This window comes from Molothrus aeneus, chromosome 4 (genome assembly GCF_037042795.1).
Source record: "Molothrus aeneus isolate 106 chromosome 4, BPBGC_Maene_1.0, whole genome shotgun sequence".
NCBI lineage: Eukaryota > Metazoa > Chordata > Aves > Passeriformes > Icteridae > Molothrus > Molothrus aeneus.
The window spans coordinates 13856349-13878347 of record NC_089649.1 but is presented as its reverse complement, the minus strand read 5'-3'; the positions used below and the strand labels follow the sequence as shown (position 1 = coordinate 13878347).

General features: G+C 39.9%; 1 protein-coding gene across 1 annotated transcript in view; it reads right to left on the bottom strand.

Moving 5' to 3' along the window:
* Positions 1 to 21999, bottom strand: part of WDFY3 (WD repeat and FYVE domain containing 3) — a 151705-nt gene that overhangs the window by 43703 nt on the left and 86003 nt on the right. Inside the window, exons 14-27 of the mRNA XM_066547961.1 lie at positions 18497 to 18674; positions 15645 to 15859; positions 14366 to 14478; positions 12815 to 13046; positions 11161 to 11261; positions 10175 to 10393; positions 8276 to 8457; positions 7144 to 7375; positions 6365 to 6525; positions 5078 to 5189; positions 4478 to 4668; positions 2866 to 3018; positions 1225 to 1298; positions 961 to 1122 (exon numbers count right to left, since the gene is read on the bottom strand). Coding sequence (XP_066404058.1) covers positions 961 to 1122; positions 1225 to 1298; positions 2866 to 3018; positions 4478 to 4668; positions 5078 to 5189; positions 6365 to 6525; positions 7144 to 7375; positions 8276 to 8457; positions 10175 to 10393; positions 11161 to 11261; positions 12815 to 13046; positions 14366 to 14478; positions 15645 to 15859; positions 18497 to 18674 — 2325 coding nt within the window. The remainder of the gene's footprint in view (positions 1 to 960; positions 1123 to 1224; positions 1299 to 2865; positions 3019 to 4477; positions 4669 to 5077; positions 5190 to 6364; positions 6526 to 7143; positions 7376 to 8275; positions 8458 to 10174; positions 10394 to 11160; positions 11262 to 12814; positions 13047 to 14365; positions 14479 to 15644; positions 15860 to 18496; positions 18675 to 21999) is intronic.

Below are 21999 nucleotides of genomic sequence, written 5' to 3'. Positions count from 1 at the left end.
CATGGTTTTCCATGACAAGACACTGATGTACCACTCCAAGAAAGGTGATGCAATATATTTCTCTTTCCTCTACAGCTAACCTGAAATGGCCCCTAGCTAGCGCAATTTTTCCCAAGTTATGCAACATTTTTCATTCTTTATTTCCAGGAAGGAGAACAGAGAACACACGTCTACAATCTATTCTGTAACCATTTAAGTAAATCAATAGTTTTATTCTTGAGTAATTTTTTTTCCTGTATAATTAAAACAAAGACAGGTAAGAAGATATTCATGTTGAGGCTTCTGATACCTTTAATTATACTTAAAAGTAAGGAGCTGAAAACATGACTATGCATATGCAAAGAGCTTCTAAACCCCACAACATTTTATCCATTTCCATTATAATGAAAGAAGAGATGAAAAAAATCAAGTTCTCAAGGAGTTAAACTATTCTTAAAGCATTTCAAATACTCCTGTACATATGAATTGCAGTAACTAGTGTAATTTTCATCAATCAGAATTAGTAGCACTATATCTGACATCCTTAAATACCTTTTTATACAGTGATGATTAAGAAAAAATCTGGAACTAAACCTTACATTCACGATAGTAATCAAAACTGCATTTTAACCAAAATTATCTTCTTTGCCCATGTCAAACAATATTCAGTAGCATTCAGAAGGAATGCTTAATGCTTTACATGAACAAAAGGGGCTGCTCAGAACCTTTACTTTTCACCAGTAGAACATTAAACCAGTTTGACCATTCAACCATGCTTGGTCAGATGCAAATTGAAAATCATATGCAAATCAAGGCTTCAATATATTGCCAATGTCTAGTTCAATCTAGTTCATAGAGGGGAAAAAAAGAAATCAGTACATGAGCATTCCATGTCACACACTCTTCAGCAGTATGACCATGAAGTACTTTTGACCAAGGTAACAGAACCAAGAAAGACAAAATTATCCAGGTGTGGGCTACCTGAGTAGGTCATAGCTGCTGGGGAAGCCCTGAAGCAGAAAGCTCAGCACATTGCTAATTGCAGCAATAGTGGGCTGGGACAGGGACATGTCTCGAAGAGTCAACAGCAGTCTTGGGATAAGCTGGAATTCCCTCATTAACTTTGCATTCTTTGCTGCTTCACTGGAAGAAGAAAAGAAATGAGATGGCCATTTAAAATTGGAGTATCCTCTAAATATCATCTAATCCTGTAAATCCCATTACTAGGCTTTCATCAGTTCGTACCTTGACTCAGTGAGGAGTTCAATGAAGTGCTCAAATAACGACAGATGAAGCTCGTAGGGTGCATGAAGCCAGACCTGAAATACAGAAAAAACAGTATTTCTTGGTACACAAATCAACTTGTAGGTTAAAAACAACATTAATAAATCAAAGGTTATGAAGATATTAAAATCATTCATATACATGACTGTTTACCTGGGCATGACAAACCACACATCAATTCAAAAAATATTCTCTGTAAGGGTACCATGCTGAAAACTTATAAAGGGATCTAGACAAAAGGTCACACACCCTTGCCTTTTTGCACAAACTTTAAACAGACAATGCAATGACTCCAAAGGAGCTATTGGGATTTACAAGGCTGTGCTAAATTTATTTCATTTAGGTGAAGGCTTATGTCTTCATAAAATTAACTTACTACCTTCCTCCAAGATTAAACTCAAGATCTTCCCTGATTTTTTTACCCAGCATTGCCTGCATTTAAATTATTTAGATTCTTTACCAATACCCCCAAAATATCAATTGTTCAATCAATAGAAGTAATAGAAGACATAAAAGCCAGAAAGCTCACAGTTACAGCCGTAAATCTTAAAATTGATTAGCTATTGAACAAAGCACAATTAATATTTGTGCTCTGGTGTATAAAACTGGCTTAAATGAAAAGCTTTCTAGTTTTTGCTCTTCTCCTAATCTTATAATTTAAAATGATGAGAACAAATCTTTTAATTTCCCTGTTCAGCATGACTAAGAACATCTAATTTATCCAAACTAAGTGAAATGTTTGGGTCACTGATTTCTGAATAAAGTAAATAATTAAAACAACAATCAAAAAACTGAAAAAAAATAGTCAAACTCTCAGACTTTCTTCCTAAATAAGGTTTCCAGGAGTGCTTTGAAGTACTCAAATAGGCATCTAAGAAAAGGAAATGGTTAAGTCTATTAAGTCATTTGTGCAAAACTGACTTGCAATATTAAGTCAGCAACTTATAGCTGGCTTAGCAGTGGTAGTAGGGTTTTTACTTACTTACTTTAATGTATATGAGTCAGAATTCTTTTAGTCAGTCTATCTCAGGTACAGATAATGCCAAAGGAGAACATACCAAAGGGAAAGTTCTGGGAATCTTTTTTCAGCCTCTACTGCATTAGCATTTCCCTCTGAAATTTGCTACTTTCCTTACTTGAACACAACATTTAAGTATTTCATAGGTTACGCAAACAGAATTTTAACTCCCTTACTAATAGCCTTGTAGGAGATGTATGATAAAGTGATTTCCATGTGCTATGTTGGAAGTTTACCTTCTATTTTCAGGGCACTTTTCATGCCTTGATATATGTACTGCAGTAGAACACACAGGTGAAAAGAAATTGAGGAACAGAAAACTACAGAATGTTGACTTCTAAAACAACAAAAAGCAGAAACACCTGTGGCACCCATCCATTGTTTGTGCAGTGATTCAAGCCATTTCAGCAGGGAAAGTTACCAATAATCTCACTGCTCACCTGCTCCACTGTACAATATAAGAAATAGGATGTTCTCAGTATAACAGCCTAATTTGCTACTGTTGAATATTTGAGGTACCCTATCAGCATCTGACTTAATCACTATCCAGCATAATAATCACTCTTCTGTGCAGCTCTACATACTTCAAAATCACAGAGCAGGTCCTGGAAGGCAGCAGAATTTGGGATAATGGATGTCTCATGCCCGCTGTCAACAGTTCCCACCAAGGAAAAGGTCAGGTGGAGAATGTGGCTGTTCAGAAGGGACCGTTTCTTCTTTAACAGCATTGCCAGCAGCTTGAACAAGTAAACAGAAAAGGGATTAGTCCTGTGAGCACACAGCAATGTTGTCTAAGCATGCTGGAGAACAGATGAAATGCCTGTGCCCCTTTTGAGAAGGCCTTTAAAGTATGTCTGCTGGTTGATACTCTTGATGAAAGAGTTTGCAAGTGGCATTGCAGTTCATTACAAAAGCAGCATATCCAGGACACTTTCTAGCTCATAAAACATCTGTTTACACCACAGATAGCATCTAGGCCCTGAGGATTAGGGACACACACACCGCTCTCAGCTCGCTGGCAGTCAGTTTAAGACAGCACATCCTTAAGCAGTTACATTCCTGGACAGCAGTCATGAACATGGCAGACAAATGGAGCAGGCCTAGAGCACTGCATGCCCAAATGAGAGGTATTCTGGCACTGAAAAAAAGTAACATAAATATGAATAAGCCTCTTTTTTTCTTGCTATGCTTTGCTCCCCTACGCATGACTGCAGTCCCCACTTCTGCTCTAACTTATAGCCTGGGCTGGGAAAGAACCATTTGCCAGATTTACTGTTATAGTCTCTTTTCTTCTGAAGCAAACTTGTTTAAACACTCAACATTCTGGCCTGTTCAGCTTTACCATCCTCATTGAAACACAAAAGAAATACAGATTTCTGGGAATCTCCCTCAAACCACACTATTTGCTGATCTCAATACAAGTGGAATGTAAGGTCATTTGTGACGATCCACTGACTACTCATGATACAAGAAGGACACTGTCTAGACTTGTTTGCTCACAGTAAGCCAAGGTCTGCACCAGGCTCTTTGGAATGATAGGTTTTGATGTAACTGCACCAGGCACTAGCATTTCAAGGTTTGTAAATACACAGCCCAAACCACAGAACTTTCCATTTCAGTAAAGCAACTTCCATGAGAAACATAAAACGCATTGCTCATGTGAAGATCTCTTTGAATCAGTCAACCAATCTTTCTGCATAAGTGATTGCCTTTTCCCCATCCCAGTGGAGAATTATGTCTTCAGCTTGAAAGGAAACAGCATCACTAACTACAAAATCCATGCAGTCTCCTTAAAAGGATGCTTCTAGGAGTTCACTTGTTTGGGGTTTTTTTATGTACCCTTATCCTCTCTCTTGCTGGCCCATCAGAGACACAAGCTCCCGGGCTTGCAGGGGTGGGTTCAAAATCACAAGAAAAGACTCATTTAAGTACGACAGTTGTGCTCTTCTGTGATGTCACTGAAGGCTCAGTTTCAGCAATGCAGCTAAATGTGCACAATGGCTTAGCAAAAAACTTTTCACCCTCTCCTTTAAAAGACATCATAAATAATTCATCTATGCTAATTAACCAAGACCTCAAGAAACTTTTAAAGGGAAACTTGGGTTACAACACAAGAGATTTCCACGGGAAGTGTGATGACAAACAGTGAAATTCAATGCAATCAGCCTAGTCTGTTTTAAGAGATTTCTTACATACCTGATAACCTTTGATTCTTTCCATCTCTTTGCTGGCCAGTGGATTGCTCTTTACCACACAGACCAAGGCTTTCACAGCTGCATACAACCCTTCCACATCTGATGCCATGGCTACAAGTCCCAAAATAGCAGCAGCCCCACCAATGTACTGTAGTGTAGTGGCAACAGGTTTGGGGACAAATGTTCTTACTCCTGAGCACAGAGAGAATGAATTAAAATATATTCAAATCAAATTTTTGCAAGAAATAATTGTGAAGATGTGAAAGCAATTTTCATTTTAGCATTATTTGAATTAAAAAGAATGTTACTAGAAGAATTATGACACCTTAGAAGAGAAAGTGAAGGAAATATATAACAATAGTTTATGACCTAAGGTAAAGTATTGAATATATTTTCATATTAATGAATCATAAACTGAAACAAGCATCCCATGTGAGCAAAAAAAAAAGATAACAGTATGTCCATAGAATATAAAAATGTTCAATAAATACAATACATCATTAACATTCATCAATCACATGATTTATTTTCTAGACCTGAGTTCTTACTGACAAGTAATTAATAACTTTAAAGCATAATAATTCTTAAGTGCTCAACTCACCCAAATACCCTATCAAAGCTGCACCAATGGAGCGTGCTGGTCCATTCAAATGTCCTGCTGAGTTATGTAGCAGCTTCACAGGTGTGGCATTTTCATGAGAAGAAATTGCCAGCTGAAGAAAACAAGAAAAAAACCAGCAGGGGTTGAAGGGAAGAGGTTATTTTATGCAAACCTAAAATTCTTAACTTACAAATTTTCCTGCTGTGATCAGGAGTAACATAAAACAAACCCGGATTAAGCCTTTCCTCTCAGGAGAGATGCTCCATCCCTCTGATCATCTTAGAGGTCTTCCCTCCAACAGGTCCATGTCTTTCTTGTGCTGGGGACCCCAGAGCTGGATGCAGCACTGCAGGCGGGGTCTCACCAGAGCAGAGGGGCAGAATCCCCTCCCTCACCTGCTGCCCACGGTGCTTTGGATGCAGCCCAGGACATGTTTGGCCTTCTGGGCTGTGAATGCTCATGGCCAGGTCATGTCCAGCCCCCCTTCCACCAGCACCTCCAAGCTCTTCTCAGCAGGACTGCCCTCAATCTGCTCATCCCCAGCCTGGATTGATACCAGGGACTGCCCTGACCCAGGTGCAGCACCTTGTACTCGGTGCTGTTAAACCTCATGAGCATCCAATTGGCTCACTTCTATGGGCCCACCCAGCCCTGGAACTCATCCAGATCCCACTGGATGGAATCCTGTCCTTGAAGTGTCAATAACACCACTCAGCTTAGTTTCATCAGTGAATGTGCTGAGGGTGCACTTGATCCCTCTCTGTCATTAATGAAGGTATTAAATAATACTGGCCCCCACATGGACTCCTGAGGGACAGCACTTGTCACCAATTTCCATTGGGACTCTGAGCCATTGACCATTACCCAGTGCATGCAACTGTCCAACCACTTTCTCATACATCTTAACAGCCCACCAACTGAATCCATATTTCTCCAATATCTCTTTAGAGAGAAAGATGTAGTGTGGGACTATGTCAAAGGCTTTACAGCAGTGCAGATAAAGCACATCTGTAACCCTTCCCTTGTCCACTGATGCAGTCACCCCATCATAGAAGGCCCCAAGATCAGCCATCTAGTGCCTAGAGAAGCTGTGATTTCTCAGTTCCTGGAAGCACTCAAGGTCAGGCTGGAATGCACTTTGAGCAACCTGACACAGTGAAAGGTATCCTTGCTCACAGGAGGGGGATCGCACTAGACTGTTCCTGGCTGCATTGAGCAGATTATCTTGAAGTAAGTTAAAAGAAAGGAAAAAGTCATACACATTTACTGCCTGACTTCCCAACATACCTGTTTGGCAATAGCTTTACTATCCAACTTGTTGTAAACTTTCCTTATTTTTGCCACTGTAAATGAAGAAACTGACAGTGCATAGAGACCAAAGGAGACCTTCTCTTCTGGTACCAAAGATACTGGTGATGGATTGATTCCTTCAGACTTCGAATCTTTACCTTAAAGGCAAAATAGAAGTTCCCTTAATTAATGGCACTGTTTTTCTTTTAATTTGAACAGTAAAACCTTAAGCAACTTACACTGCAGAATAGGTATTAAAAAAAGATTTTGCAAATAGCTGAGATGTGATACTGTCCAGCCTAAAGGCTGTAAACTTCCCTTCTCTTCTGAAGGAAAACAATCAAAAGCTAGAGAGGCATTTGGTAAATCTGCATCTTTGCCTGTGACAACTGGTTTTTTATTACAGTTTGATAGGAAAGCTGCCTTGGAATGGTATGAGAGACACAAGATTCAAAGAGAATACATAAACATATCTTTAAAATGTTGTATCCTTTCTGATTTCACTTTCTACAGATAAATATTGCATACAGTATGAATAATGACTTTTCTAGCTGGTTTAAAACTGAAGTGAGGAATACAAGCACTTCTACTATATCTCAGCACAAGAATTTGGATTCCTATCATCCTCTTCAACAGCAGCTACTAATCTTCTTCCTGTGAAAAGCAAGCTTTTCTTCCCTGCTCCTGCATACTTTCTCACCTCTTCTGCCAGTACGCACAAAAAAAGTCCAGCCCAGCCAGCCCAAGTTACCAGGTGCCACCTGACCTGTACTTACATGGAACATAAACCGCTTGGAAGCTCCCGACGTAATTGGGTCCCAGCTCGTAAATGGTGCTGACCCCTGGGGCCGGCAGCACCTCCTCCAGGAAGTGTGTGGGGCCCAGGCGCCACACCAGGGAGGAGAGCTGGCGCTGGGCGGGCGGCGTGCCGATGTAGGCGTACACCGTGCTGACCACGGGGGGGTTGGCAGAGCCAGAGCCACTGGGGCTGCTGTGGATGTAGTGAAGCTGTGAGGGAACAAAACACAGGCAAGTTAGTGAGGGAGCAAGGGTACCGTGACAAGATCAGAAATTTTGTCCAAAAATCGTTTTACAAGCCAGGGGAGGTACCAAATGATTGCTATGTAACGGAGGGTATTCTGACACTGTACTGAAGTAGACAGTAAAGAACATTAATCAGAAAGGAAATGTGAAGACCAGAAGTGGCTATCAAAAGATGAAGATGTGTATGGAAACACAGGAGAACATGATAATTCTGTGCCTAAAGAAGTTGTGTCTTAATTCTAAAGACACAGTGCTCAAAGTAGTGTTGTTTCTCCTTACCCAACCTTTGGAAATTACATCATTTCAAGCTAAAGTGCAAATGTGATGAACTAAATTCAGACTTTTCAAACAGTTAAACAAATACACGAGTAAGATCCTGGCTGATATATAAAGACAGTAACAACCACACAGGCTTTTTTCTATTTGCATTGTAAAAATTCTGTTTGTAGCTATTAAATGTAGTCATGCATAGCCAGACAGATGGCCAGATAGACACTCATGTATTACAGCTGTCAGCATAACAACATACTGTAGTCCTTCTCCTGCAAAAGGAATACTGGGAGGTAAACTTTGGAAGTCAACATGCTGTTTTTTCTACAGCTCTGCAGTTTCTTCCACCTAATAATGAGGTATTGATCTTTGCAAATAAATGTGGTGTTTGCTTGTTGGTTTTTTTTTGTTTGTTTTTCTTTTTGTTTTTTTTGCTTGGGTTGGGGTTTTTTTCTATTCTGTTGGGGGTGACCACCTTTTGGACAGGGTGGTGGTGGTGATTTTGCACTTTTTTCTTGTAAGGTTTTTTACTGCACAGAGGAAAAAAAAAATCACTCAGACCAGTAAAAATGAGAATTGAAAGATTTATTTTACCTTAACAGTGGTAACAAGCTGTCCATCGAGGTAGAGTGCAGCTGTGCTGTTCTTCAGCATGCCTTTACTCATGACCAGAACTAGGTGATGCCACTGGCCTTCCACAATGAGGTCACCGCAGCGGAAACGGGCACAACAGGGAAGAATTTCATAAAACGATGATTCCTCACTGAAGTCATCAACTAAAGGAAAAGCACCAGTTAGTGGGCACCAGCAGAAATGTTACAAGAGCTTAAAAATTGCAGGACATATTCAGACTTTTAACAACTGTATTTTACTTCTCACCTTCTCCCCTCCCTTCAAAATTTTAGCTGGAATTACTAGTTGGCTGAAGTTTTTACTTTCTCTTGCTGCCATGCAAGTTACAGAAAGATCTTTTGTTGTTTTCCTGAAGAAGTTTCTACAGTAGCAGTCACCAAGAACCAACAGCTGTGTCCCCAAACCCACAGAGCTATTTTTCACCTTTCTCACACTGAGGAGAGGATGATACCCATACTCCCAGACCTTTTATTCCCACTTTTGCATCACAAAAATGACCCTTACTCTACTTAAAAGCTGTCCCAACAGTAAGAAAAAAAGAAAAAAAGGAAAAAAAATTCCCCAAAACCCAGGGAATGTTTCAACCATGAACTTTTCAGATCTCTCTTCACTCTTTCATACTGAAGGAAAAGAAACCATTAATCCTCTTACCACAACAGCTGCCTGCACAGGGAGAACACTCATTTCTTTAGAAACAGCACAAGGAAAATGTTAAAAGCAGAGTATTTAGAACTAATGTTCAGATACAAAAATAATCTCAAGTTCTTTTTCTTAGCCAAACATCTCTAAGCACAATTCTCGCTCTCAATAAGGGTCCTTAAATCACCCCATTTATTCTTACAAGAGACTGTCAGCACTTCCAATCCCTGTGTTGTGCACAGCACTTCCAGTCTCAGTTCTTCAGGTCCCTACCTGCTCAGCACTCAACAGTACACCACCAACTATGATTTAGACACAACAGGGTAGCATTTGAGTGAAGCAAAGTGTCCTGGTTGAAGCAAAAAACAGTCTTTATAGTCAGAAACCTTCATATCTTCTCTGACAAAGCCTTTTCAAATCCAATCTCTTTCAGGGAGTTTGATTATAGGTACTCACTAAACTAAAAACATATGAACTATAGCTTCAGTGCAGGCTAAAGCAGTTAGTGTGAAGATAAACTTGCTTCATTCTTCTAGAATTTGGTCCTCTGAGAAAGAAAGCACTGTCAGTATCTTTGTAATTTAGGAGGTTTAATTCCTACTTTACACTATGGGTTTTCAACTCTCAAGTTATTGGTATCACCAGCTTCACCTAGATCTTCACTACACCTCCTGTAATTCCTCTCCTTTGGGCACAGATACTAAATGGAGATACAAACTGTTTCTGAAAACTGACCACAGCATTAGAACATGAAGTGAATGACTGTTTGCCTTCAAAATTCCCTCCACTACTGGGACTATCCAGACTGAAAAAGCCTTCAACCTATTAGTTTACTGTTTCCAAACTTCTTCAAAGCAAAGACAGTTAAAATTTGCACATCAAGACCTCAAAAGATGATGTCTAAAATAAATGACACAATATAAATCAAAGGCAAAACCTTTCAAAACCAATGATGTAATCCCTCCCTTGAATACTTATTACCTGGGGTTTTGGCAAAAATTTTTCTTTTATATACAAAAATCAAACCTTCTTTGGAAATTATAACAGCTCCATGTAATGTTTACAGTTTGCATTTTTCCATTGTCAAAAAGATCAGGAACCGGTGAAGCAGCAATTTAAGTTCCAGCACACAATTCTTCTGGATACTGGGTTTAAAGTCAACTTGCTGTTGCATCCCTATAATACTGCCAGCATCAGCTGATGATGTGGCACAACTCTTACCATAATTCTGAAGCAATTCCTCTTTAGTTGAAACAATCAGTGAGCGGTCTTTTGCCGAGAGGACAATGGCAAGGCAGACGTAATGCTGCTCCGAGGAGTTCGCGCGCCGCACTACAGTGAGGAGTCTCACAGGGTGGTTATTGGGGGGTGTACTAAAATGCTCAATACAAAACCAAGTTGAGTAGCTTAAACCAGATGGCGGTGGGAAAAACCTTTCACCTAAAAATAAAAAGAAGCCCATTACATAGCTGCAGTTAGGATACCTACTTGATCCTGTTCCTTATATAGCTAGCTATGCTTTCTCAGACGCTGAAGAAGCCTCTGTTAAGGGAACATCTCTCTACCACATACATCTAACTCCACTTGATATCCCAGGATGCTCTCACTAATTCTATCTTACTGCAGTAAGCCTTCACCTTAGTTTTTAGACTTAACAACTAAGTGACCATGTTCAATTAATCCCACAGCTTTTAATTAAGCATTCTGGTTCCTATAGGGTGAATAATCCACAACATGTAAAAGTGATGGCAAACAATTTAGATGGGGCTTTTGTGATGGTATGTGCAACTATGCCTGTAATAAATGCAGTCAAGGATTCAGCAGAACAAAGTCACAAGTACGGCATTAAAATTCATTCCACATTTCCTATGTGCTCTACACACTATGACCTCAACTTTTTCTTAATGCATCTGGCTTATTACTCATACACGTTGGTTGATTACAATTTAGCCTTCTGCTTTAAGCTTTGCATTTTAAAGCAATCACACATTTATATTTTATATTGCTTTTCACTGTCTTGGGGGCAACAGAAACACATTAAAAAAAAGGACACAAGAAGTTCCTGATTGTGGGTGCACAGTGTCCAACATCATACTATCAATTCATGGCTAACCATGAAGTATGGGGTTGGACACTTCTCTTAGAAGTCTAAGAGAACTAAACATCAGATGCAAAACACTTTGTTACCAGTCACACTGGATACTCACCAGTTCCAATTCCGCTCACAACGGCACCATCAACAAGTCCTGTAGTAACAGCATTATTTGTAGGTGCATTGTGGGGAGCCAGACTTGGCAAGAACAGGCAGCTGTTAAACACAAGACCAGTAACACACTGGAGTTTATGGAAGTCAGTGTAAGTGGAGTTCAGTACAAACAAAACATGGCTTAGGAAAATATACCGTAAGCACACATGCTTTGTGACTTCTGTAGTAATGAAAAATAGGAATTAATTCTCAAGATTGCTCATTGTGAGTCTAAATTATCTCTAACACAAAGAACTTTGGCAGTGTAAGCCTTTGATGTGAAGGTATAGCGTCATGCCCACGTGGCTCCATAGCCTAAGATGTTCCCTTGTGGGCACCTGCATCTTGCAGCAGCCTTTGAGTTGTTCTGAACTTTCTAAAGAGACTGAATCAGCCAAATAGTCAAAGGATCTGGCAACTGCAGACAATGACATTCCTATCTTAAGAAAATATGTTCTCACACTAACATCATATTCCTCCAGCTTAGCTATGTTTGGTCCTTACAAGAGCCTCTGATGCTGTGGACACAATGGAAATCAATATAAGGAAAAAAGTTCTTAATTTTTTTTTAATTTATTATAGAAGCCTTCTTAGTTGACTTGCTGAAATTTCAAGAAGTCACAACTGCATTATGTGAGTTACTTCTGGACATGTTACCAGTACCCACAAATCTCCTGAAGCAAACACAATGAAAATTCATTTTGCCAGCCTATTTCAAGTTCTTTGGTCCAGACAATTTTCTTTTCTTCTCTCTTATGAAGGATGTAGAACACAGATTAGAGTAGCACTTGTTTACTAAAAAAATAAGTCTGTCCCTGACTGTATTGGATGTTAAGGCTAGATGGAAAATGGAAGCTGCACCTTGCTTTACAGAGCTGAAAAGAGAATGCAGACAGCAGCAGAGCTCCCAAGTACTCAAGATTTTCTGTTTCATTTTTATAACCAAAAAGACCAAACATTTTCCTTAAACAGATGTTGAGAATGGTGTCATGCTTTCATCTTCTGAATAGTTAAATCATATTACATGATCCTCAAAAAAGTGCTTCACTCAGCAGGTGTTTAATTAGAGAGAGAAGAACAAGTAAGTGGTGCTAAAAGAAAAAAATTAGCTAAGCATGATATCCAGGCTACGCCTCCCGTTAGTAATACTAAGTTTCTTTCAGTTCTTTGAACTCATCATAGCTGCCTTGTCTGCTTCATTTGTATTTCTGATGCAATTTCACATTTTCATGTTTTTCAGCAATTTTAAGTGGGTCTTAGAATACCTGTGCCATCCAAATGTCATACATAAATCTCAGCAACCCTTCAAGGGTATGTTGGCATTCCTTTGTTTCAAAAGGGATGTGAAACCCAGAACTGAGAGGGTCCCATCAATGACACATACTTCTTTTTTTCACTTTCATACATGGAAAGCAAGCATTTTTTATCAAGATATTAATGAATGAGAAATTGGAAATTTATGTGACTCGAAGCATTCCTTTCTCCTCTTTAAAGAGTTCATTTGTTCCTTACTTGCAAACAGTCTATTAAAATTTAAAAGCATTCCTTTGGGCAAACAGGAAGTAAGCAAACACTGCACTGTGCCCATGCTACTTGAGAGCACGGCAGGACCTTACCCAAACCCTTCCAGAGATGTGTCAAACTCGATGAAGGCCGGTGTCACCGATGACCCGTGAAGCCTGATATCATGTGGGGTTGTCATGGAGACCAAACACTTGACTCTGGTCAGGGGCACTGTGCTCCCTTCTGCTGGCTTGAGCAGGCTCTTGCTTATCCGATAGCGGCTGTCCTCGTGCGCACCGAAGACGCTGTCAGGACCCAGGCCTTCCATGGAGGTGACCATGCTATCTACAGGAGAAGCCAAGAAACAACACAGCATTGCAATACAGCATCGCAAAAGGGAGGCATTTTCAGGCTGTTTATTTGGACCTTTCAAGTCTGGTGGAATAGCTGAATTGTCCACAGATTGTCATCTAGTTCAGCTTCTCATAAGATAATGAGCTGGGCAGCATTGCTTTGATTATAAAAAGGCTCAACCAAGGCAGAAAGATGGGCATCTTGCACAACACACCAAGGAAAGTTAGTTAAAGCCAAGAGGCCCTCCCCATTATCTCATGTCAGCACAGTGTCCTTTTTGCAGAGGCTCCTCTTCAGATGCATTCCTGCTACCTGACTTAACAAGCAGGGAAAATTCTGCTTTGTGCTTTTTCAGATGCAATCTCAGTGAGCAGAAAGAGAATTTAGCTTAGGCAATTTAACCTAACTTGTGGTATTCAGGAGGTAGCTTTGCATTTTCTTTCCTAGGCTAAAAACTTTCTAGTCTCACATTTTCATTGTTTTCATTGTTTATTTTTCCCAGTAATAATACTCTAATCCAAATATATATATATATATAAATAAATAGAACACTGGCCAAGAGATAAATTGAATCTCTTCTTCTCCCTTCTTTTAAAATCTAGTGAACATGATAATATAACACAAATTCAGTTAATTTATTTTGCTTATTTATTTCATGATTTAATGCTTATCCAGTATCATCTAAGATACTTTCTAGTTTCTTTTAAATATTTCAAAAATTTCAACTAAGGTATTTTTAATGATATGTCACAGCCAGCCATATAATGACCAAGCTGACACACAGAAATAAATATCTTGTGCTTTGGAAACTTTTCAAAAATTTCTTTGTACTATAATTTACTGAGACTCTACTGTACTACATGAATAGCCATTCCCAAGCTCTACAACTCAAGGATAATAATAGGAGATTGAGCAGTTATCTGACACCTTACTGAACCCATGGGAGATACTACACAGATATGGTGATTTGTTGTGTGCACATGAAAGTAGCTGAGAAAAAATAATGTTAAGTAACTACAAATGCACAACCTACTCAAGACTTAAAAACAAACTACTACCATATTTAACAGTTACTTCTTAATATAAAAACCTGCAATAATCTTTGCTGGATATATACTCAATATAAGTACTACATTCCCTCTGGTTTTAGAACTTTTCCAGTCTGACTGTTCTGATGATTTCACATTCATACAAAGCTGGGGTAAAGTTGGGTTGTTATGAATGCTTATCTAAAAATTTTAAATAGGTATGCAATTGGGGGACATGAGTGAAACATTATTTACACACATTTTTAGCACTTGAGCACCTACTTCTCATTTCTGGTTCAAAACTCAGTGAGCTCGGTTTGTGCACTCGGTACTGTTTCAACAACTTTTTGTCCCAGGCTCCACAATTCAAAGGATTTCCCAAGCGTAAAAATTCCCTAAGAAAGAGAAAAAAAAATTTGGAAGTATTTTTCTCTACTTATTTGCCTATAGTGGCACCAAATCTAATAGCACTTTTAAAAAAGACAGTAATTGCTTGCAATAAACTTTTAACTAAGAAAATTATCCAATGCATAATTATGATCCATAACATATTTGATCCATTCAAAACAATTTAATTTAGGAACAAATGCTTTCAAAATTTGATGCTATTTTGAAAATCAAGCAATTTTGATAAAGTAATTTATCATAAAAAAAAAGCAATTTTGATAATTCCCTTCTCATCATTTGAAAACATGGCAGGAGGCTGCTGCATTCTGTAGGAGAACATCAGGACATTCGATGATGTATGTCCAGCAAGGGGAACTCTTCTGGAGAGGCAGATCATAGGCTGAAGTAAGTGACTTCAGCTTTGTTTTACCAGTGTGTCCTATTTGGCTGGGGGAATCATTTCACAGCTATCAACACCTGTATCTCTAGATAACTGTACTATCTCACTATAGAGCTACCCAGGCTATCAATGGCTCTGCTTAGAGAAGCTGAAGTCCCTGTAATGTGACTATGAGCTAAAGGGCTCCTTGCAGAATCCCTTCTGACACAGCTACATGTCGCTGAGGGGAACCAAGCAGCTGTCCTGGCTACAGGTCAGCCAGCCAGTGATCCATAGGAAATAATACAAATAAATTCCCTCTTACAGCTGAGACCACAGAACCCCAGGACAGTTTGGGTTGGAAGGAACCTTTAAAGGTCATTTGGTCTAAGCCCTCTGCTGTGTGCTGGTACTGCTTTCACTTACACTAGGTTGTTCAAAGCCCTGTTAACCTGATTTGAACAACTCCAGTGATGGGACATTCACAACTTCTCTGGACAACCTCTTCCAGTGTCTCAGCTCCTTCACTGTAAAAAATGTCTTCCTCAAGTCTAATTTAAATCCAGCCTCTTGCACTTTAAAACCTGTAGCACTGGTACTGTCACTACAGGCCCTGGTAAAAAGTCTCTCTCTGTCAAGAGACAACCTATTTGATGAGAAAAAATGGGATATTGTGCTATCTCTACCACATCAGGTCACTAAGGCTCTCTACCACTGCCAGCCATTTACAGTGAGCCAGGGACAGTGCAGGCTGCAGGCCTCAGTCCAACTGAACTTCAGGGCTATCCTTCTGACCTCAACACCATGGGCTGCAGAGCCTGGGAGGCCAGCCTTTCAAACATCCTTTGGAGTGGTGGATGCAAGGAGTGGTCCTCATCTGCCAGAGCAGCGCTGCATCTTTGCAGAAGTCGTGCATGGAGCCCAGCTTCACACATGACTTGCTGGTTTCTCTCTGTATGCACAAGAGATTGCAGGATGTTGGCCACCGCCAGCTGCAGATCCAGCGCATGCTGTAAAAGAGAACAGCACAGGGCTTGAGAAAGTGCAAACTGAGGAGGAAAATAGAAGAAAGGCTTTATACATAATAATAGAAAAGAAACTACCATTAGCAATAAATACAGAAAATTAACTATACTTAAATATACATGCATGCACTTTTGTGTTTTCAGGGTGTGTGTGTGCACATGTCTGTGTAAAGAAACACTCTGCACAAAAAAGGGTAATTAGTTAGACAAAGGATTAGCAGAACTATGGTCAAGAAAAATAATTCAGGTAAGAATGGTTAAACTAACCTCTACTTTTCACCAGCAAAGATAGCCAGCTTAGAGAGAACTAGAAACTCTTATTTTTGTGACTATTAAGCTATTCCTAGTAACTTAGAAACATAATCATTTAGGTTGGAAAAGACGTTCAAGATCACTGAGTTGAACTCTTAACCCAGCATGGCCTAGCCCACCACTACACCATGTTCCCAAGTGCCACATCTACATGTCTTTTAAAGACTTCCATGCCTGCTGACTCAAAGAGTGCCCTAGGCAGCCCATTCAAGTGCTTAACAACCTTTTTGGTAAAGAAGTTTTTCCTAATATCCAACCTAAACTTCCCCTGGCACAACTTCATGCCATTTCCTCTCAGCCTATCACTTGTTTGACTTGTTGAGACTGCCCCTCCCCTTGCTACAACCTACTTTCAGGTAGTTTTAGAGAGAGCTAAGGAACCTCCTTGAGCTTCCTTTCCTCCAGGCTAAAACACTCCCAGCTCCCTCAGTTACTCCTCTCAGGACTTGTGCTCCAGACCCTTCCTCAGCTCCTCTGCTTTTCTCTGGACAGGGTCCAGCACCTCAGTGTCTTTCCTGTAGTGCGGGGTCCAGAACTGGACACAGGACTTGTGGTGCAGGCTCAGCAGTACCAAGTATGATCACTGCCCTGGTCTTTCTGGCCACACTTGCTGATACAGGCCAGGATGCCATTGGCCTTCTTGGCCACCTGGGCACAGCTGGCTCATACTGTAGACCAGTATTTCCAGGTCTTTTCCAGCCACTCCAGCCTGCAGCACTGCCTGGGGATGTTGTGACCCAAGAGCAGGGCTCAGCACTTGGCAATCTCACACAACTGCCCTCAACCCATCAATCCAGCCTGTCCAGATTCCTCTGCAGAGCCTTCCTTCCCTCCAATAGATCAGCACTCTGGCTGAACTTCGTGCCATCCACAAATTGACTGAGGGTGTACTTGATTCCCTCATGCAGATCAACACAGATACTAAACAGATCTGGCCCAGTCCTGAGCCCTGGGGAGCACCATTGGTGGCCATCTGCCAGATGGGTGTAGTAACTCCATTCACCACCACTCTGGGCCTGGCCACCCAGCCAGTTTTAACCCAGCAAAGAGTGCACCCACTCAAGCCACGACCAGCCAGTTTCTCCAGGAGAATGCAGCGGCAAACAGTGTCAGAAGCTTTACTAATGTCCAGGTAAACAGCATCCACAGCCTTTCCCTCATCAACCAAGAGGGTCACCTTGTCACCGGAGACCAGGTTAGTTAAACAGGACCTGCCTATCATAAAGCCATGCTGGCTGGGCCTGATTTCACAACTGTTCTGTACGTGCTGCAGTATGGGATGTGTAATGATCGGCTGCAAAGCCTTCCCCAGCACCGGGGTCAGACTGAGGGGCCTGTGGTTCCCCTGATCTTCCTGGCCAGTCTTGTAGATGGGCATCACATTGACTAAATTGCAGCCAGCTGTAATTTTCCTGATTAGCCAGGACTGCTGGTAAATGATGGAAAGTGGCTCGGTGAGCACTTCCACCAGCTTCCTCAGCACCCTTGGGCAGATTCCACCAGCCCTATCGATTTGTGAATGTTTAACTTGTGTATCAGGTTGCTAACTACTTCCCCTTGGATTATATGGGCTTCATTCTGCTCCTCACGACCACCATAACCTCTACAAAACTAAAGATATATGCAACATACTTGTCAAATTTATGTCATGAAGGCAGAAAGTTACCACGCTTTCTACTACACCAGTAGAGACCAAGAAAGAAGAATCTAGTAATTCTTGCAAGCTTTCAGAACTCTTAATTTTTTTTAAATAAAAAGTATTCTTCAGGGAAGACATCTCAAACAAAAATACATAAGCAACTTCCAAAAATGTCCAACAAATCCTTCACATTCAAAGACATTTTGGGTTGGGAATTGTACAAAGCAGTCAGTATAACTTAGAACTAGAACATATTTAGAACTTTAACTAGAACAACTTTAGAACTAGAACATATTCCAGCTCCTTCAAACAGTGTGCATAGCCTAAGATATGATGTTCAGTCCTGTGTCCTCACAGTATGCATTAATACCAAATAAATCAGGGAAAACATGAATTAATCACAGTGCTTGGAAACTTATCTGATGGCCACTTCAGACCTTTCTTTAAACTTACATTACTTACAAGAGTTTGAAAGAGATAAACAAAAGAAAGCCCATGAAATAAAGAAATTTCTTTCAGATCTCTATGCCACCAGTTATACAACTCAACCTGGGAAATATATTAGTTTTTCAGTACAAAATGAGAGGACATCACCAGCTTTCCTATTTCCCACAGCCATCCCTTCCCCCAGCAACTCCCAAAGCTTCAGACCACACATTTTTTTCCCTTACCTCTGGGTGTGTTGCTGATCCAACAGAGGCCAGAAGATCCAGCATTGCAAGCATAGCACCAGGGTGAATAATGACTGCATCAGAGCTTTGTATGGATGTGGGTCCTGTCTGGAGTTTCACATCAGCTATGTTTTTCTGAGGGCAAACAGGAGGTGTTGAAACAGAATGATATGTGTGCCTGCAGGACAGAAAACATCCCATGGTTACAACACCCAGCCATTATAAGCTCTGCATTTTTCAAACAGCTGTAAAATTATACTGGCCTATAGATGTTACTCCCTTTTCCTTTCTCTTCCCTCAGTTAGACAAGAGTTCCTCTTCTCAAACCTTTTGGGCATGTTTCCCTAAAGACAGCCTGGAGAAGTTTCAGTTTCTCAACTATTCTTGAATTTGGAAGTGTCTTTCCCAGGTGCTACACAGTTTCAAGAATTAAGAGATTGTTTTTATTGCCTCCCTCTTTTTATTCTAGTTGCAGTGGCAGCACACAACAACTGCAGTGAGCAATCTACCACTGCTCCTGTTCTCTGCATGTGTCTCCCCATTTGCTTTTCATTAACAACTGATTATGAAATGTACTATCACAAAACTCTCAGCAATCTCTAATCGGCCTAGGGGAATAGAAGGGTGGTCTCTGTGCTCATGCCAGCAATCTGTATGTTCCTAGGCCTTCCATGACTGTTACAGCCATTTGGTTCTGCATGAAGATGCTTTAGTCTGATCCAGGGAAAAGAGGATTTGACACACTGACTTAGAAGCAACCACTGGTGCTGAGAAATGCAAACATGTTCTTCATTGAAACTCCTGGAGATATCAGTTTGATGCCACTCTTCTTTCAGCAAGGGTTTCAACACACAAACAGCATGAGCAGCATACTGAACATATGCTTTCAAGATGGTGCTTTAGAAGCAAAAGCGAGATTGAAAGACTCATGCTCACCACAAAAAAAGAAAACCAAAACACACAAGAAACCCCCAAAAGAAAAAATCCATGAACCCAGAAAAACCCCAACCCAAATCGTCATAGCCCACAGTATTTATCATACACTTATTTGTAAGAAGAAATAGAACAAACTCTGTGTAAAAAATTTTTTTGATGATCACATATTATCCTTTATTTTACAACTGAATACAGCAAAACAAGAAGGGTTTCTTCTTATCATATCAGTTGAAAGAACTATTTCCTCGTTTCTGTTCTCAGTGACAGAAATTTACTCAAACCCTGACCCTAACACAAGTTAAGACTTTGAGACTGGCTGTTCCTCATCCTTTAGACACTTCCAACAAGGCAACCTCCTTCTCCTGGGAAAAACAGGACATAGATGGGAAATGAGGAAGGCTGCAAACACAATTCTGCCCTAAACATAGCCATCAAGCCCAATCCCCCAGCAAGAAACACATCTGTGGGGGAAGGCTGAGACATCAGATTATTCAGCCTAAAACAGGACAACAAGAAGCACAGCACAATCTTCTTGTGCTGGCTGGAAAACTGGTTCAATAAATAATGTTCCAATAAAAAGGTTCCTACTGAAAAGCTTTATGGCAGATCAGCAAAAACTTGGCACCTGAACAACCCAAGAGTACTGTTCAAAAGAGAGTTTTTAAGAAAAATTAGATTACCAATGCTTTACTCATTTAGCTAATGCTTACAGGAAACAGAAAGTAATATGGCAATTCTATTAAAACCAACTGCTAAGAAAAAGATCTCCCTAAATGAATTTTTCTTGTGTTTTTTACAAACCCTTAAGCCATTAATTTTCTAAACTTCTCTGTCAGCTCCACCACTTATGGAAACATCTAGCAGGTAAGAAAGGCTTCACTGTTGCTTTTAAAAATGAATGGAATTAAGAACAGTGTAACAACTGGTAATACTATCACAAAGAGATGTTATCTCAAGCCTCTGCCCTGACTTACTGCAGAGATTGGAACACAGGCAATTGTTTCTCATGCATCCTAAAAGCACTGCTCTTCATCTGAAGGAGAAATCTGCACCCTCTTTCCACTGTCACCTTGAGCATCTCAATGCAAGTTTTACAGGATGCAGTTAAAAAACCTAAATATCCATTTATATTTAAGAATTCTCATAAGTCTAGTAAAAATCCATTCCTTAAGACATTCTGCCCACTTTTAAGTACAAATTTTACTTTTAAGCACACTGATCTGCACTATCACATTCACCTTGTCAGGTAAATTATGAGGTTAAGACATGGTAGTACACAGAGAACATAACAAAAACATTGCTCACTGTGAGCCACAAACATAAATATGATCCTGGTCTCAAACCACCTGGACTGCAACATTCCACACAACCGAAAAGGCAATACAGTCCAGACTAGGCTTCCTGTTAGCAGACTACGGAAGAATTCTTTTTTAAAGCATATATTATTAAAAGTTTTTCACGTAATTTTAAAATACCTTCAATTTTTAGTTTTTTCATATACATTTCCATATACATGGAGAAATTGTATCAATTCAGGAGGGAAAAAAAACCAGCTTGTAAAGATATCTCTACACAGAAAAAAGAAAAGAGATCTTACAAAATCCTTCCAAAATATTAATTAAATGTTATAGTTCTATGGGTCAGGGTAGAACTTGCAATAAATTAATTTAGCCATACTTCCACATTCTTATATGCCTCCTTTAAGGAAGAAGAAGAAGAAGCAGATAATGGAAAAAGGCAGTGTACACAAGATGACATGCATCTGTATGTCTAATCTAATTTAATAAAATATATAATTTAAGAGAAATTAATTAATATAACTTTAGTTATATAATTAGCTATAATTATTGATGAAAATTACACCAGCATTTTGATCTGGAAAGAAATAAGTAAGATTTACTGCAGATAAACCCTCTGCATATCATTCCCCAAGAGTGATCACTACATAAACTTTTTAAAAATAATGGCTAAAAAGTCAAAGCTACATTCTACTTTATATCTCTACTTTACCCTGTCAGTACTAAAATGTCCTTAAAAAAAAAAGAGAAAATGCTTATTTCTGCTAAAATTTACAACAATCAAAGAGTTGAAAAAGCTGTAGTTCTTGATCCAAATTACACAGGTGTGGAAAAACAATGCATTCCAGGTAACAGGGAGGACAGCCATGTACTGCCATCCCAACACATGCTGCAGGAGTCCCACCTACTCTGCTTCCATAAAGGAGAACACTTGGAGGGCAGCACTCCACAGGAAAATACAGCTTTGAGACATGTCTGAGAGACAATAATATTAGCATATCAGTGCATCTAAAACTATTCTAGACTGTGTGAGAAACCAGAACTGTGCTATTTTTGTTTATAAGAATTATTTGTGTGCACAGTGTCTGCTTGCTCTTTTAGCCAAACAACAGAGGGCTCTCCCTCAGGCATCTATCTTACAAGTCAAAAGGCAGAAAACTAGGCCACAACAAGGGAGGATCCCAGGGATGCAAAGCAAAGGAGACAGAAAACAGTAAGAGAAGAGCAAACACTTCTCTGGGAAGAGTCAACTTTGACAGAATTTGACTG